Raw genomic sequence first — 13,153 nt, forward strand, 5'->3', positions numbered from 1 at the left:
TCACATTCAATATGCTTATGTTGAAGTCAGTATTAGTAAATAGTAATATTTTGTTTCTTTTTTGGTTCATGAATTTGAATGAAATTATGCATAAATAACATTTTGCAAATATTAGTTTATTATAATTGTGGGATTTAAATAAATTGATCTGTTTCACATAACTACTCAATTTTTTTAACCTCATCTAGGAATGACCCAGCCCATTTGTCTGTTTTAAAAGTCAAATGTTGGCCTTCAGCACAAATGTTTGCCAACTTCTGATATAGCGATCCGTGTGTGTGGCGCATGCAGCAAAACACAATATTTTCCCTTAAAAAGAAAGTATGCGTGCACATTGGTGTTTTTAAAGAAGGAATGCGTATATCAAAAATGTATAACAATGTAACAGCTAGATATACATTTCATATGATAGAGTAACACAAAAAAATGAGACGTTATAATTTAAGGTTGCTTTTAAGTGCCGCATACTGCATCTGTGTCTGGAGGCAAACAATAACCCATGTCCTATAGTTCTTCTTTTTTTTTTCTTTTTTTCCAAAATGTTAAATGGAAATTCCATAACTGGAAAAGCTGAACATGACGCAGAGCTATCAGAGTCACTGTTGTGGCAGTTAGAGAGCACTGTCGTGTAAGCTGCCCCAACCGATGTGCAGTCACTTTTAGTTAGGTAAGTCACATCTTATCATTACCAGTGTAATCCTTATTTTTATCTTCAATGTGTTCCGGTTCGCAAACTGTTTAATATCTGATGACTGTCAGCATGAGTGCTTTTTAAATTTGTGACGCTGTGAAACATTTATGATGTTAGTTTCGTCTGTGGAATTTGTATATCCTTAATTCTGGGAGTTTGATGATGCAACAGTTTGGAACATCAGTGATATCGATGACTTAAGGATCAGATTTAGAGTTTCTGGTCCACTTGTTTAAAACTCAATGTATTGCCACACTGCTCGGCACAATTCTATCGTAAAAAAAAAAAAGCTTTCGTTTGAAATTTAAAAGTTGTCTTAATTATTGAATTTGGTGTAGTCTTCATGATGTTGAGAGGTAATGTTGGAAAACCAGTTTGATAAACATCAGAATGACTGGAATGATGGAGCCATTCTCTAACGTGATCTGCGTTGTGTCTGCACATTGAAGCTTCGGTAACGTCCGGCTGCGTACGCTCCCATGGAGGAGTCCGAGCCCCTTTTGGTTGCCCGTTTTGAGGAAAGGAGTACCAACGGCCGCTGCAGATGGAGCCTTCGCACCCCCAACATGGACCCCAGGGTGGTAGAGGATCTGAGGCGCAGGCTCAAGTACTTCTTCATGAACCCTTGCCAGAAGTACAAAGCCCGGGGCCGCAAGCCGTGGAAGTTGATGCTACAAATATTAAAAATCGCCCTCATCACCGCCCAGGTACAGCATCTGGGCTGCTTAGAATGAAGCGCGGATCATTTCCTTATCTTTCAATGTGTTCTTTTTCAGCTGGTCTCATTCGGACTGAGCAATGAGATGATGGTCACCTTCAAAGATGAAAACCTGATGACATTCCGACATCTCTTCCTGAAAGGGTACAAGGACCACCAGCTAGGAGGGCACGTTTTGCACACTAAAACGGACGTGTACGATCACATCTACTACATCATCAACAGTGTAAATTCAGCGAAACCTTGACGAGTCTTTGTGTCGTAGCAAGATTTCAGTTCTTGTTGGTATTCTCCCGTTGCAGTACATCAACCTCCAAAACCTGACAGTAGGCAATCTGGCGTATGAGAAGATTGATGGCGAGTACACGCCTCTGTTGGTCTGCCAAGAGTTTTACAGGAACAGCAACATTGACCCCGGAAACGAGACCTTCTACATTGATCCGCGCATTGATACCGGTAACATTTCATTTACTACACTGCTTATATTCGCCAAATGAGAGATGTGCATTTTTGGATGAAATAATGGATTTTTGTAAATATTGTTATTGTTCATTATAATATGGGAGACTGTGATGCTGCTTTTATTAAGCATGAAAGAAAGAAACGACTTGAATGCGCTTTATAAAGAACCTCATCATGCTTTTTATATTCATGGCATCTGAGTCATTGCACGAATGGAAAATAATCCAAAAAGTGGATGATTCAAGTGTGGCTTCCACATACACACACACACACACGCACACACAAAAGTTGATGTTTATCAGAGGAACGACTGCGGCTGATATCGTGATTTCATACTCAAGATTGCATTGCCATCTACCCTGTGCGGTCACTGGACAATGGCAGTCTGGCGACGCCTCTGAACTTCTCTTTGGACTTTAGGAGGTAATTATGAACATAATGCATGCCTATAAAAGTGTTCAGTTGCCTACCCACTCGTGGATTCTTTGTGTTCAGGCTGCTGTCAGTCAACGTTTACTTTACCCTGAAAACGATCAATCTGCAGACCGTGAGGCACCACGAGCTTCCCGACTGTTACGTCTTCCACGTGGTGGTCAGTACCCACCGATGCCACTGTCGAATGGCAAAACGAAACGACACTAACTCACCCGCTTGGCATTTTTCTACAGATCACGTTTGATAACCACGCTCACAGCGGAAATATAAAAGTGGCAGTCGGAAACGACGTCACCATCAACGAATGCCGAGACTGGAACGTGGAGGGCACTTGTGAGGTCAAAACGCGTTTTGCTGTCAAATTCAATCAGCCGCCGTTCACCGATAGTCTGTGTTTATAGCAGGTGAAAACGACTACCCGCTTCTCTTCTTCGATTCCGCGGTCATCCTCGCCTGTTTCACCTCACTGATCCTCTGCGTGCGTTCTGTCGTCAATGGCATCCAGCTCCAGTTTGTGAGTGACGGCGACACAACACAGCAATTATCATCGAGACGGACCCCCCGTGGTTATCGACGCCGGCGTCATAATAGACGCCACGTGCGTCGATATTAGGCAATTGTACCATTTGGTTTGATTAGGCGTCCTTTTTTAATTCACAAATAATAAAAAAAAGAATATGTAGTAACCATCTATAAATTATGTAGCTCATAGAAACTATCGTTGACATCTTTAACTGTTGATCCCATTTAAAATCTGTTGCTAACCAAAATAGCAGCACCAAAACATAAACGGTCTCTTAAATGAGTCTGGGTCAGTTCAGCCATTTCCACTGGCCTCCAGCTGACACAAAATTGCTTATTCTAACACTTTTTAGTTCATGAGTGCTCGTACACTTTCCCAAAATACACCAGATATCACTGACAGACCCAGAAAGGACAACAAAACAAAAAATAAATTTCTCAGGAGGTCATTGTGTGTTCATTTTGAGAATCCTACCGGTATGTCTGTTCCAGATCACAATTTTTTCTCTATTCATTGTATATACTCCCTGTAGGAGTTCAACACGTTCTTCCACGCATACTACAATAGAATTGTGACCATGTCAGACCGCATGGAGTTTGTGAATGGCTGGTACATCCTCATCATTGTCAGCGACACTCTGACCATCGCCGGCTCAGCTCTGAAGATCGGAATACAGACAAAGGTGTGTTTTCGCTCATAACCGTTTATTAGTTGGTGCGCAGGACTGGTAAGAAATGTGTTTTTATAAATACTTTTTAGGTGGGTTTAGCATGGGAAAGGGGAAAAAAAACCATTGGGCTCTATTTTTGTACTCACCGAATGTGCCCTCAAGCGTAAATATTTGTGCATTTTTCAGAATATGGTTGTGGACTGAAGGTGTTTTCTTTTACACCTTCTGAATCATTGTGGAATCATTTCATTGAACGCATTATTATTTTTATCCATTTCCATTGGCCGGGAAGCAAGTTGACTGTGTTAGCGCCCACAACGGCGCAAATGACCCTTTCTTATTCAGCGCATCTGCGAAAATACCAAAAGAAGGCAAACTCCGCTCGTGCGCATCATTTGACCGCGCATCGTCCAAGACTTGTTCACCCGTGACCATGTTTGCTGTGTTAATGGTGTCGTCATTTTTTTTTTCAGTTCATGACAAGTTACGATGAGTGCAGCATCTTGCTGGGCACGGCAACCATGATGGTGTGGGTGGGTGTGATTCGGTACCTTGGTTTCTTCAAGAAATACAATGTAAGAGCGTTATCATTTGGACAAAATACAAGCTTTTGTGAGAAGAAATAGAAAATGAATATTTACATGTATATATTTTTTTTATAAACAGATCCTTATCTTGACTTTAAGAGCAGCTTTCCCAAATGTGATCCGATTCTGCTGCTGCGCTGCCATGATCTACCTCGGCTACTGTTTCTGCGGCTGGATTGTGCTTGGGCCGTACCACGACAAAGTAGGTCCTCGAGGCAGTTCTCTTAAGCGAATTACACGCATACTCATTTCGAACATGTCAAACAACAAGAGATCCCCCCCCCACACACACACACACACAAACACACACCCACGCACTTGAAGAAAATAATCAGCACGTGTTCTTCAGCTCTTTTGGTGTGTGGCGTACTACTAAAGTCTGTCAAAGATCCTCACCAACCGAATGCTCTGTCCCAGTTTCGAACGCTCGACAAAGTGACCGAGTGCCTCTTCTCATTGGTCAATGGCGACGACATGTACGCAACCTTTATGAAGATGCCCGAAAACGGCTACATGGTGTGGCTCTTCAGTCGCCTCTACCTCTACTCCTTCATCTCCCTCTTCATCTACATGGTGCTCAGCCTCTTCATCGCGCTCATCACGGACACCTACGAGACTATCAAGGTCAGAATCTCGCCAGAAAGACAGTGGAACCTCAAAAGTCGGATGACTTCCGAGTTGGTCGAATTTCCAGGGGGTGCTAATACTTTCACAATGTGCTAGTGAGATGAACAGATAAACATATACAGTATATCAACAAAAACAACACACACACACAGAAAGTGGAGAAAAGGCAAAATACATGATGGTCCCATTTTTTTCCACCCAAGTAAAGTAAACTTTGGAGGTTCCACACCGCAAACTGAATTGAAATGACCCCAAGCTGATTTTCAAACTGGTTCCACACTGCAGCATCACCAGCAAGAAAAAGCTCCCGTGTCTCAACTCCAGGCCTTCATAGCCGAGTGCAGAGACGAGCCCGAGTCCGGCCGCTACCAAACAGACGAGGAATCTCTTTCCTGCTGCCTACTGTCTTGCTTTTGCTGTGGCTGCAGGAAGAAGACTTGACTTCTGGTTGCCCATTGTTGTAATCGATCAATTTTGGAATCAAACTGTTGATAGAACGCCAGACTACAAGTCTTATTACAATACAATACAATACAATACAATACAATACAATACAATACAATACAATACAATACAATACAATATATGCTGATTTATATAGCGCTTTCACAACAGCGGCAGCTGTAACAAAGCGCTTTTTACAAAACAGTTAACATAAAGTAAAATAATAAACACAACACATAACATAAAACACGGGCAGTCATGCAGTTCTAAGCACTTTTCCATCACACGCTTTGTTGTTTGAAGCAGTTTGAGATGAAAGAGGAGAGAATCAAAGTGTCCTTTAACCAGTGGATCAGAAACGTCATGCTCAAAATGTGCACACGTCGGCTACAAGCTAAGTTTCAAAGTCAACAAGAAGCTGTAGCATCCATTGACGAAAAAAGAGATTGGTTCACTTCTCCTGTCCCATGGAAATCCATTTCAATTCCAAGCGGCGACTCACGGTTCCAAATACGCATCGGCGCTCTTCGCCAACGCTCCTCTCTCCTCATCCTCAACTTCAGCGGCCATCCATCCAGCCGCACCAACGCCAACTGTCCAACAGCGCTGACATAGCCACTGAACAAATCGGGGTTGTGAAAAATGCTGCCCATTACTGGCGCAAAAAACACAAGCGCCCCAGGTCTGTCCAGCACCGACAGTCAATGGCGCCGACATTCCTCCCAATCAAAATCTGTGCTGGTACAGGCGTGCTGCCGAGAAGGCGCAACCACCAAGCACAGATACTGCTCCTTTGACGAATGTCGTGGCCAAAAAGCGCTGAAAATAGTCCATATCAGGTCCACACAATGAAACAACAAGCAACATGTGACAAAACAAAAGACAAAAACAGCAAAAAAGAACAAAAAAAGCAAGGCTCTTGAAGAGCACTTGCCGAAGGCTGCCTACTCGGGCGTCATCTTGGGGAAAAAAAAATAAATTCATTGATTCATATTATCTGTTTTAAAGGATGTAGCCGATTTTTAGCAGAGGCAGCCATCATCATGAGATGTTTAAGGCTCACTAATACTTTTTTCTATGCAAAAATATGACTCAGGCTATTATTTTAAGAAGGTGACAATATTATGTCAAACATTAATAACATAAAATGGGAGTTGGAATTTTAAGATATATATTTTTTTGCCAGACCCGTTTTGTATACAAAGTTTGATGTGATTTTAGGCCCTTAAAATGTCCGCTTGGGCCCTTATAAAACAAAAAAAAAAAGTATTTTTTTTAAATATTTGCAAGTTAGTACAGTATATCGCTGCAAAACGCAGTAATCCCTTTATAGGATACAAATAGTGAACGTGAACGCAATCTAATTGGCTGCTTTCTTTTTCTCTCTATGATCTCACAACTGATCTTTGCGAAATATTTTGCCATCAAAGCAATCTCATTCTGTCCATTTTTAAACACCAGTTTTAGCGAAGACGTTGCTCATAGTGAATTCTCGCTGTGACTTGGAGAGGAATTGGGATTTCAGATTTTGGGCAACAAAATGTCAAACAAACGCCTTTCCAATGCAAGTCCGCCGCCGGAGCGGGTCGAGGCGCAGCCACAGGACCACATTCCACCACCCATGTCCAGCATGGGTGACCTGCGGGAGTTCATGGACCCCTACAACTTCGACCCGATCAACAACAGGCCGCTCCCGGATGGGAACTCTGAGTGGTCAGTGGTCGGGGACACGCCCGTGTTCGACTCCCAGCCACCACATTACTCTGGGGAGTCTCTTCGGAGCCAAAATGGAGGTTCAAGGCCTTCTGGCACCAGAGGTGACAACACTTGCATTCATTCACAAGGATGGGGATTTGATGGGGACACGAGGGTCAGTCACCCGACACTTAAACACTTGAAGCCTGCCTGTTATGTTCGCCTGCCTGTTATGTTCCCCTTTTCGGTTTTCATATCTTACTCATGTCCTCCATGTTTGCTACTATTTTTCCTGGCATGGGCACACAGAGCCACTAGGCGGTGCTCAAGCACACGCCATTTTGCACTCCAGTAGATGAAAATGATTGTGTTTGTCAATGTGTGCCCTGAGATTGGCTAATGACCAGTTCAGGGTCCACCCTGCCTACTGCCCGAAGACATATGGGATAGGCTCCAGCATGCCCGCTACTCTCGTGATGACCAAACGGTTTTGATAACGGATGGATGGAAAAAAAAAATCTATCTGCTGCCCTTTTTTCATAATTGTATTAATGTCTGTGTTGATTGTGTTGAAAGAAATACATCTGTTTTTTTTAATTGTATAAATAATTTTGGTGACAATTGCTCTTTATTTGGCTTGTGCAAGTGCCCCAAATGCTTGCTGTTATGTATACAGTCAATAGCACACAACAACAACATAGTAATCCACATTAAATGAATGACATCTTTGGTATGCCTTTTTTTTTAGTGCAACGAAGACGTCTCACCCTGGGGGAAATAATTACCATAAGGAGACGCCCTAAGGCGCTGGAGGTCCAATGCCGGAGGGCCCCGTAAGAGAGGCAGGAGCCACGTTAACTGAACATGTGATTGAACATATCACGAACTCTTTATCTCATATCTCCATTGATATCAGTAACGAGTGTATGACGTGTATGACGAGTGATTACACGTTGTTGTTTCCAGACAGTTTATCAGATTAAAGTAATGTATCCAATTAACGGTTCGTTAATGTTATTGTATTTCTTTTTTTTTTAACAGTTTAATTAATTATATAATTATATATAGGTTCACATATAGTCCTCTGTGAGCCGTCACCCTATCGTGGCGGGGCGGTTTTTGTCTCCCAATGATTCTAAAAGTTGTCTGGGGATTTATGCCCCTGGCAGGGTCACCCATGGGCCATATTTGAGGGACCGCTACAACCAATGGACCTCATTTTTCATTGTCCGGTCACCGCGGCCTCGCTCTCGGGGTAGGGGTCAATGGCGAGTGTTGGATGGTCAGGCCTGCAACCTTGAGGGTTGGGCAGGCACAGCCCGAGAATGTACCTGGGTCCTTCTTCCTCTGGGCTCATCACCGGTGGGAGGGGCCAATGGTGTGGGTGCAGTGGGAGCTGGGCGTTGGCCAATGGCGGGACCTTGATGTCCGATCACCAGTGATCGAAGCTAGCTGTCCCCAGGATCTACTTCCTCAAAAGCTGTTGTGTGGGTGAAATTGAGGAGGTCTTTGAAGTATTCTCCCAACTTCCCTCACCACAGCCACTATGCCCAGGGTTAATGCTGCACCGCGATGTGAATTATTATTTTTTTAAAGAGTTGGTTATGCACTGGCAGAGCTACAGGGGTTTACCTACTCCCAGGTATCAGTCCAGATAATTTACCTTAGTCTCCCCACTCCCCCGATTTTTACGTTATTTTCCCTCACATTTTGCCCAGTTTTCCATGGGGAACATACAAAGAATGTTCATCAACATTTTCTGAAGAATTTGGAGTGGTGGTATGAATAGCTTTTGAATGACGGAACACCTGAAATAGCCTTGATACCCTCCTCCTTTACCCTCCAATTACACCCACACCCCGTCACTTGCTGTACGTCGGGTAAGTCTCCACTGAAGGTCCCGCTACCGACATTTCTAAACAGACTATAGTCTTATTCTGAAAATATTACAAGGAAGCAGTGCATCCGCCAACTGCTAACTCGCTCGCCAACATCCGCCAGTCTGCCTTTGGACCGCCTCTCCTCCCGTCAACATTCGGGTGTTGTCGTCTCGAAGCACCCTGTCGGTCGGAGGAGGAAAAGAAGCGGAGACGGGGACTCGTATTGGTTTGCGTTTTAAAAAAAAAGGGTGGGGAAAGTCCAAAGTTGTCAATTGTTATCAGCAAACGTCAGCGGAAAGTGAAAGCGCGACTCTACAGCTTTCAAGTGGGCAGTGTGTGTTTCATGTCCGTTTAACAGCTGGCAGTCTACTGTGTGTCGTAAGCACGTTTGGTGGGCAGTTGAGTAGTTGTGACATTGTGCTACAGAGCCGAGGGAAAGGTCTCCTCCCAGCGCGTGTTGACGGATACAGCTCGACTCGGTGCAAGGAGACACGGAAAGACCTGAGTGCACGTAAACCACCTCGGCCAGGTAAGACAGTCCTTAGACATGATCGCCTTGTTTCATGCCACTTGTTTAATGAGGCAAACTCACATTGGCTTCTTATGCAACAACAGCCCTTGTTTTTTAGTCCTAATCTTGTCAAACCAATCTTTGAAATGTGACTTATTGACGCATTCAACAAGTGAGCGTTGGAAGCTAAAGGCTGTGCCGGGGCCTTGTGAGTACTGTATTGTATTCCTTGCAGGCTTCTCACTGTTTGTGTCTTCTGGAAAGTAAATCCGTGTGTTCCACGAATCATTTCGAGATTCAACGGTACCTTGACTTACTGTCCACCCGCTTTGAAATCATTTGAAATTCCATGAACGTCTAGGGGGGGGAAAAAAACCCTATTTGTGTTTAAAAAAAACAAAACAAAATACAAATAGCGCTGTATTTGCTTGGAAATAATGAAATAAAACATACTCCAAAATAAAATAATGTAAATAAACAAGTTTTAAGACATGTTATTGCTGCACATCATGTGCTTGTGCCTTTGAGGGACACAGCCGAGTGACTCATGTCAGTAGCTGGAGTCGATATTCTGTGTGTGAGCATCTAGGCGTGAGTTGTGGCCTACTGCAGCTCCTTTCCAGTGTTCTCCTTTTGTATTTGTGTGTTGGGCAATTTGGCCCATTTAATGCACGACTGAAAACGCACTGGTGACATATGGCTCTCCTTAAACCAACTGTGAGGGCATTACAGTGCTCTAACTACTCTAAAGTTTTGTTTTCAATGTCCCTCAGGTTTCAACTCACAGCACAAAGAATAATATCGACCAAGTGTTTGCGTGTATTTAGAAAAACTCCTAAATTGGGGCACTTGCAAGTAAATGCATCACTGCATTTAAACCAACCTCTGACTTTACATTTGATGTAAAGCAGCTTGATTTTAATCAATAAATCAATTTCTATTCCTTTCTGTGAGTCTTACAGTCTATCTGGATCTCTGTTGCAACCTGTTGATGACATTGTGACACTCTCAATGGCCACTTCCCTCTGAGATAATCCTGTTTGAGTTTATTGGTCCATTCTTGGATCAAACACCCATTTGGACGGAATTTCGCAGCTCAGCTCCTTGTCCCGTCGGACGTGCATTCGAAAGAAGGTCAAATTAAGTTTATGCGTATAGGTTATTGAGCATTTTTAATTGAAACTTTTTGGTGCATGTGCGTGGCTTCATACAGATTTGAAAATCGAGATGGACAGTTGGTAAAGCATACTCATTAGTACTCCATTCACTGCCGTCAAAGCCTTTTCTCACACCATGGCCAGCATCGGGAGTGGAGTGGACGCTGAGGATTTCGCTCGCTCGCTCACTCACACACTCACTTCCTGTCTTCATGCTGACATGCACACATTGTTGGTATGAATTACAGTGTTATGACTCATATGCATGAGAAGAATAAGGCTCGCAATACAGTGAAGGGAGGTAAACACGCACATAAACATGCAGGTTCTAGCCTGGGTAGTAGCGGGAACACGGTGTGCCATTTTTAATTGTACAGCGAAACCACCCTCTGTTAAAGGGGGTGTCTTCCAGACCACCCGCAGTTCATAGAAGTGCTTCCAAATACATTATGCATGCTAGAAGATAATTGCTAAAACTGTGCAAACACCGAGAACTGCTCCGTACTCGATTGTGGAAACTTGGCGTTAAACTGTTTTTCACCATTTCAGTTTTCCGAATTTGGTGAAAGGCTAAAATGCAGGCCCAGTGATACAATTTGGTGTTTGGAATGAGTCATCCCTCACCCATTGTATAAGAATTTGAGCATTTCAGCGGTTAGCTTGCAAAATCGTGACATGCAATTAGCTAGCTAGCAATGCTTACACCTTGAAAATGCATCTTCCCAGGCGTGGCTGTTCTAGAGCGCCTCATTGTTGCACCTCGTTGCAGCGCGGAAAACCAACCGTGATCGCCGGTGGCATGTATTAAACGTTTCAACAAAGTTCCTATGTCTTGAAATTGTAGTTTGAATGTTGTTCAGTTGGGGATTGCCCGTATACTACAAAAACTCCATCCGGATTGATTGATTGTAATTCTGCGATATTGCTGGGGAACATTGCACTGGAAATGAACAGCTCTCTTGTTTGATGCCATCAGGTTCTGGTCATGAGTCTGCCTGGTGTGTGATGCCTTTTGAACAAATGCTTGTCTCTGTATTCGCGCACGCGCGCACACACACACACACACACACACACACAAAAAAGAAAATGTCAACATTCATGAGGGTGTTTATTTTTGTCCCCTTGTTTTGAACAGCAACATCTTATGGCTCCCGGTAAAAACGTGGCCTTTGACCCTAAAAGTCCAGTTTCTGCCCTCATTAGCTCTCTTGTAGGCTTTGGTGGGATGGCTTGCATTTGAATAGGCTCGCTTTTGGTTGGCAGGGGTTTCTATAACGTGGGATGCATGTAAATTGATTAGTAAGACAAAGAGCGGTGTACAAGATGGGAGCAATGACTTGCTTTGTGATTGGATTAGTTTGACAGGATGCCATCAGTTTGAATTTGAATTTCAAAACGCATATTTTTTTTTCTTGACCCACTTTTTCACCATCGAAAAAAATCGGTGTCAAATATTCACGACTTCAGAGACTAAGCACAGCAGTGTCTTGTAACCAATTGAGCGTCACATTTGGCCTTTGGACTTTGGGTAACTTTTTTTTTTTTTACACTGAATATAATGCAAATTTTTTTCTCCGCTTAATTTTGAATGTTTTTACCTTGTTTTTTGTTGTACCGTAATAACATTTGGTGTAAAAAAATTAGTGTGTCATTGTTACGTGACAAGTGAAGCATAACGTGACTGACCCTATTTTGGATGGCTTCAGAAAAATGCGGATGCTTTTTCCTAGCTTCCCTCTGGTTAGCCGGATGTTTTATTTTTTTCCGTAAACAAAAAAAAAATCAAAATTTTACGTGGCATTTTTGGCACAAATTTATTTTTTCACCTCTTAAAGTTTTTTTTTCCTCTCACTATCAAAAAATCAGTGTCAAATATTCAGCGTAGGACTGTCACATGACCATTAACGTGAAACATGCTGGTTGAATATTGCATGACGTGGAATTTTTGACATTATGGTTAAACAAAAATTTAAATAAATCATCATGAGTGATTTGATGTTTAAAAAAAATCTTTGTCAGAAATTCAAACTTAGATATCACAGATGAACATCCAACATGATGGAAATCCCCTGGCCAGCTTTTTTGAGGAGGGGATCAATTTGCTCCTGTTGCCTTTGTCGCCATCTGAGTTTAGCTCGCCGCACAATGGCCAAACTGTTTCGGATCACGTGGGAAGTGGCACACACGGCCGTAACCAATGCTTTAATGTGTTACTGGGTAACAGGCTCTTCTGGAAGTTGTGCGCATTGCACTTCCTCTGGCACAGAATGCTGCCTGACCCGATTGGCAGCTTTGTCTGCAAGCCTCTGACAGTCAGGCGTTAAAGAGCAACACTTGGAGTCTGGATAGGTTATGGAATATGATTCATTCTGTAACGCCAGTTTACCTTTTTTGTTGTTGTTTGTTTTACATGGATTTCCAAACAAAATGTTGGTATCATTTGTTTCAGAGTCCAAACTATTGCCATCCATAAAGCCTTTGTTTACTGTACAGACGTTTTAACGTTGGTAACTGAGTATAAAGTACAGCGTAAATTGTTGCAGTCCAACAAACTACAGCTAGTCCGTGCAAATCGAGTGCTTCATTTTTGCAGCAGAAACGTTCGACTCGAGTGAAACTTGAATAACTTCGATTAGGGATTTACATAGTCCCACCCCTACATGTTACTCAATTCTCCAAATAAGAGGCGCACCGTATTTGCCTCGAGCTGTTTATCTGTCACTCATAGCTGAAGTTTACTATAATTTGTTTTA

The 13,153-nt window shown here is 42.9% G+C and overlaps 2 protein-coding genes across 4 annotated transcripts in view; both read left to right on the top strand.

Annotated features, from left to right (window-relative positions):
* Positions 1-209: 209 nt before the first annotated feature.
* On the top strand, positions 210-5,327 carry mcoln3a (mucolipin TRP cation channel 3a). 2 transcript variants are annotated; one of them, XM_052046072.1, is made up of 12 exons: positions 210-1,398; positions 1,468-1,635; positions 1,712-1,865; positions 2,213-2,294; positions 2,367-2,463; positions 2,540-2,639; positions 2,711-2,820; positions 3,362-3,511; positions 3,973-4,074; positions 4,166-4,288; positions 4,504-4,710; positions 4,999-5,327. In XM_052046072.1, the coding sequence occupies exons 1-12, from the start codon at positions 1,171-1,173 to the stop codon at positions 5,152-5,154; spliced, it is 1,677 nt and encodes a 558-aa protein (XP_051902032.1). In that variant the 5' UTR covers positions 210-1,170; the 3' UTR covers positions 5,155-5,327. The 2 variants fall into 2 exon arrangements, with proteins under 2 accessions (XP_051902032.1, XP_051902031.1); XM_052046071.1 differs by having other exon boundaries at positions 211-1,398; positions 2,708-2,820; positions 4,999-5,326.
* A 3,531-nt stretch (positions 5,328-8,858) lies between these two features.
* The window catches only part of LOC127616893 (guanine nucleotide-binding protein G(I)/G(S)/G(O) subunit gamma-12-like), a 28,450-nt gene continuing 24,155 nt past the window's right edge, over positions 8,859-13,153 (top strand). Inside the window, exons 1-2 of one of the 2 annotated variants that reach the window (XM_052088707.1) lie at positions 8,859-9,077; positions 9,159-9,261. The gene's annotated coding sequence lies outside the window, so the exon portion shown is untranslated. The remainder of the gene's footprint in view (positions 9,078-9,158; positions 9,262-13,153) is intronic. The other variant, XM_052088706.1, reaches the window with a different exon arrangement.

This window comes from Hippocampus zosterae, chromosome 15 (genome assembly GCF_025434085.1).
Source record: "Hippocampus zosterae strain Florida chromosome 15, ASM2543408v3, whole genome shotgun sequence".
Taxonomy (NCBI): Eukaryota; Metazoa; Chordata; class Actinopteri; order Syngnathiformes; family Syngnathidae; genus Hippocampus; species Hippocampus zosterae.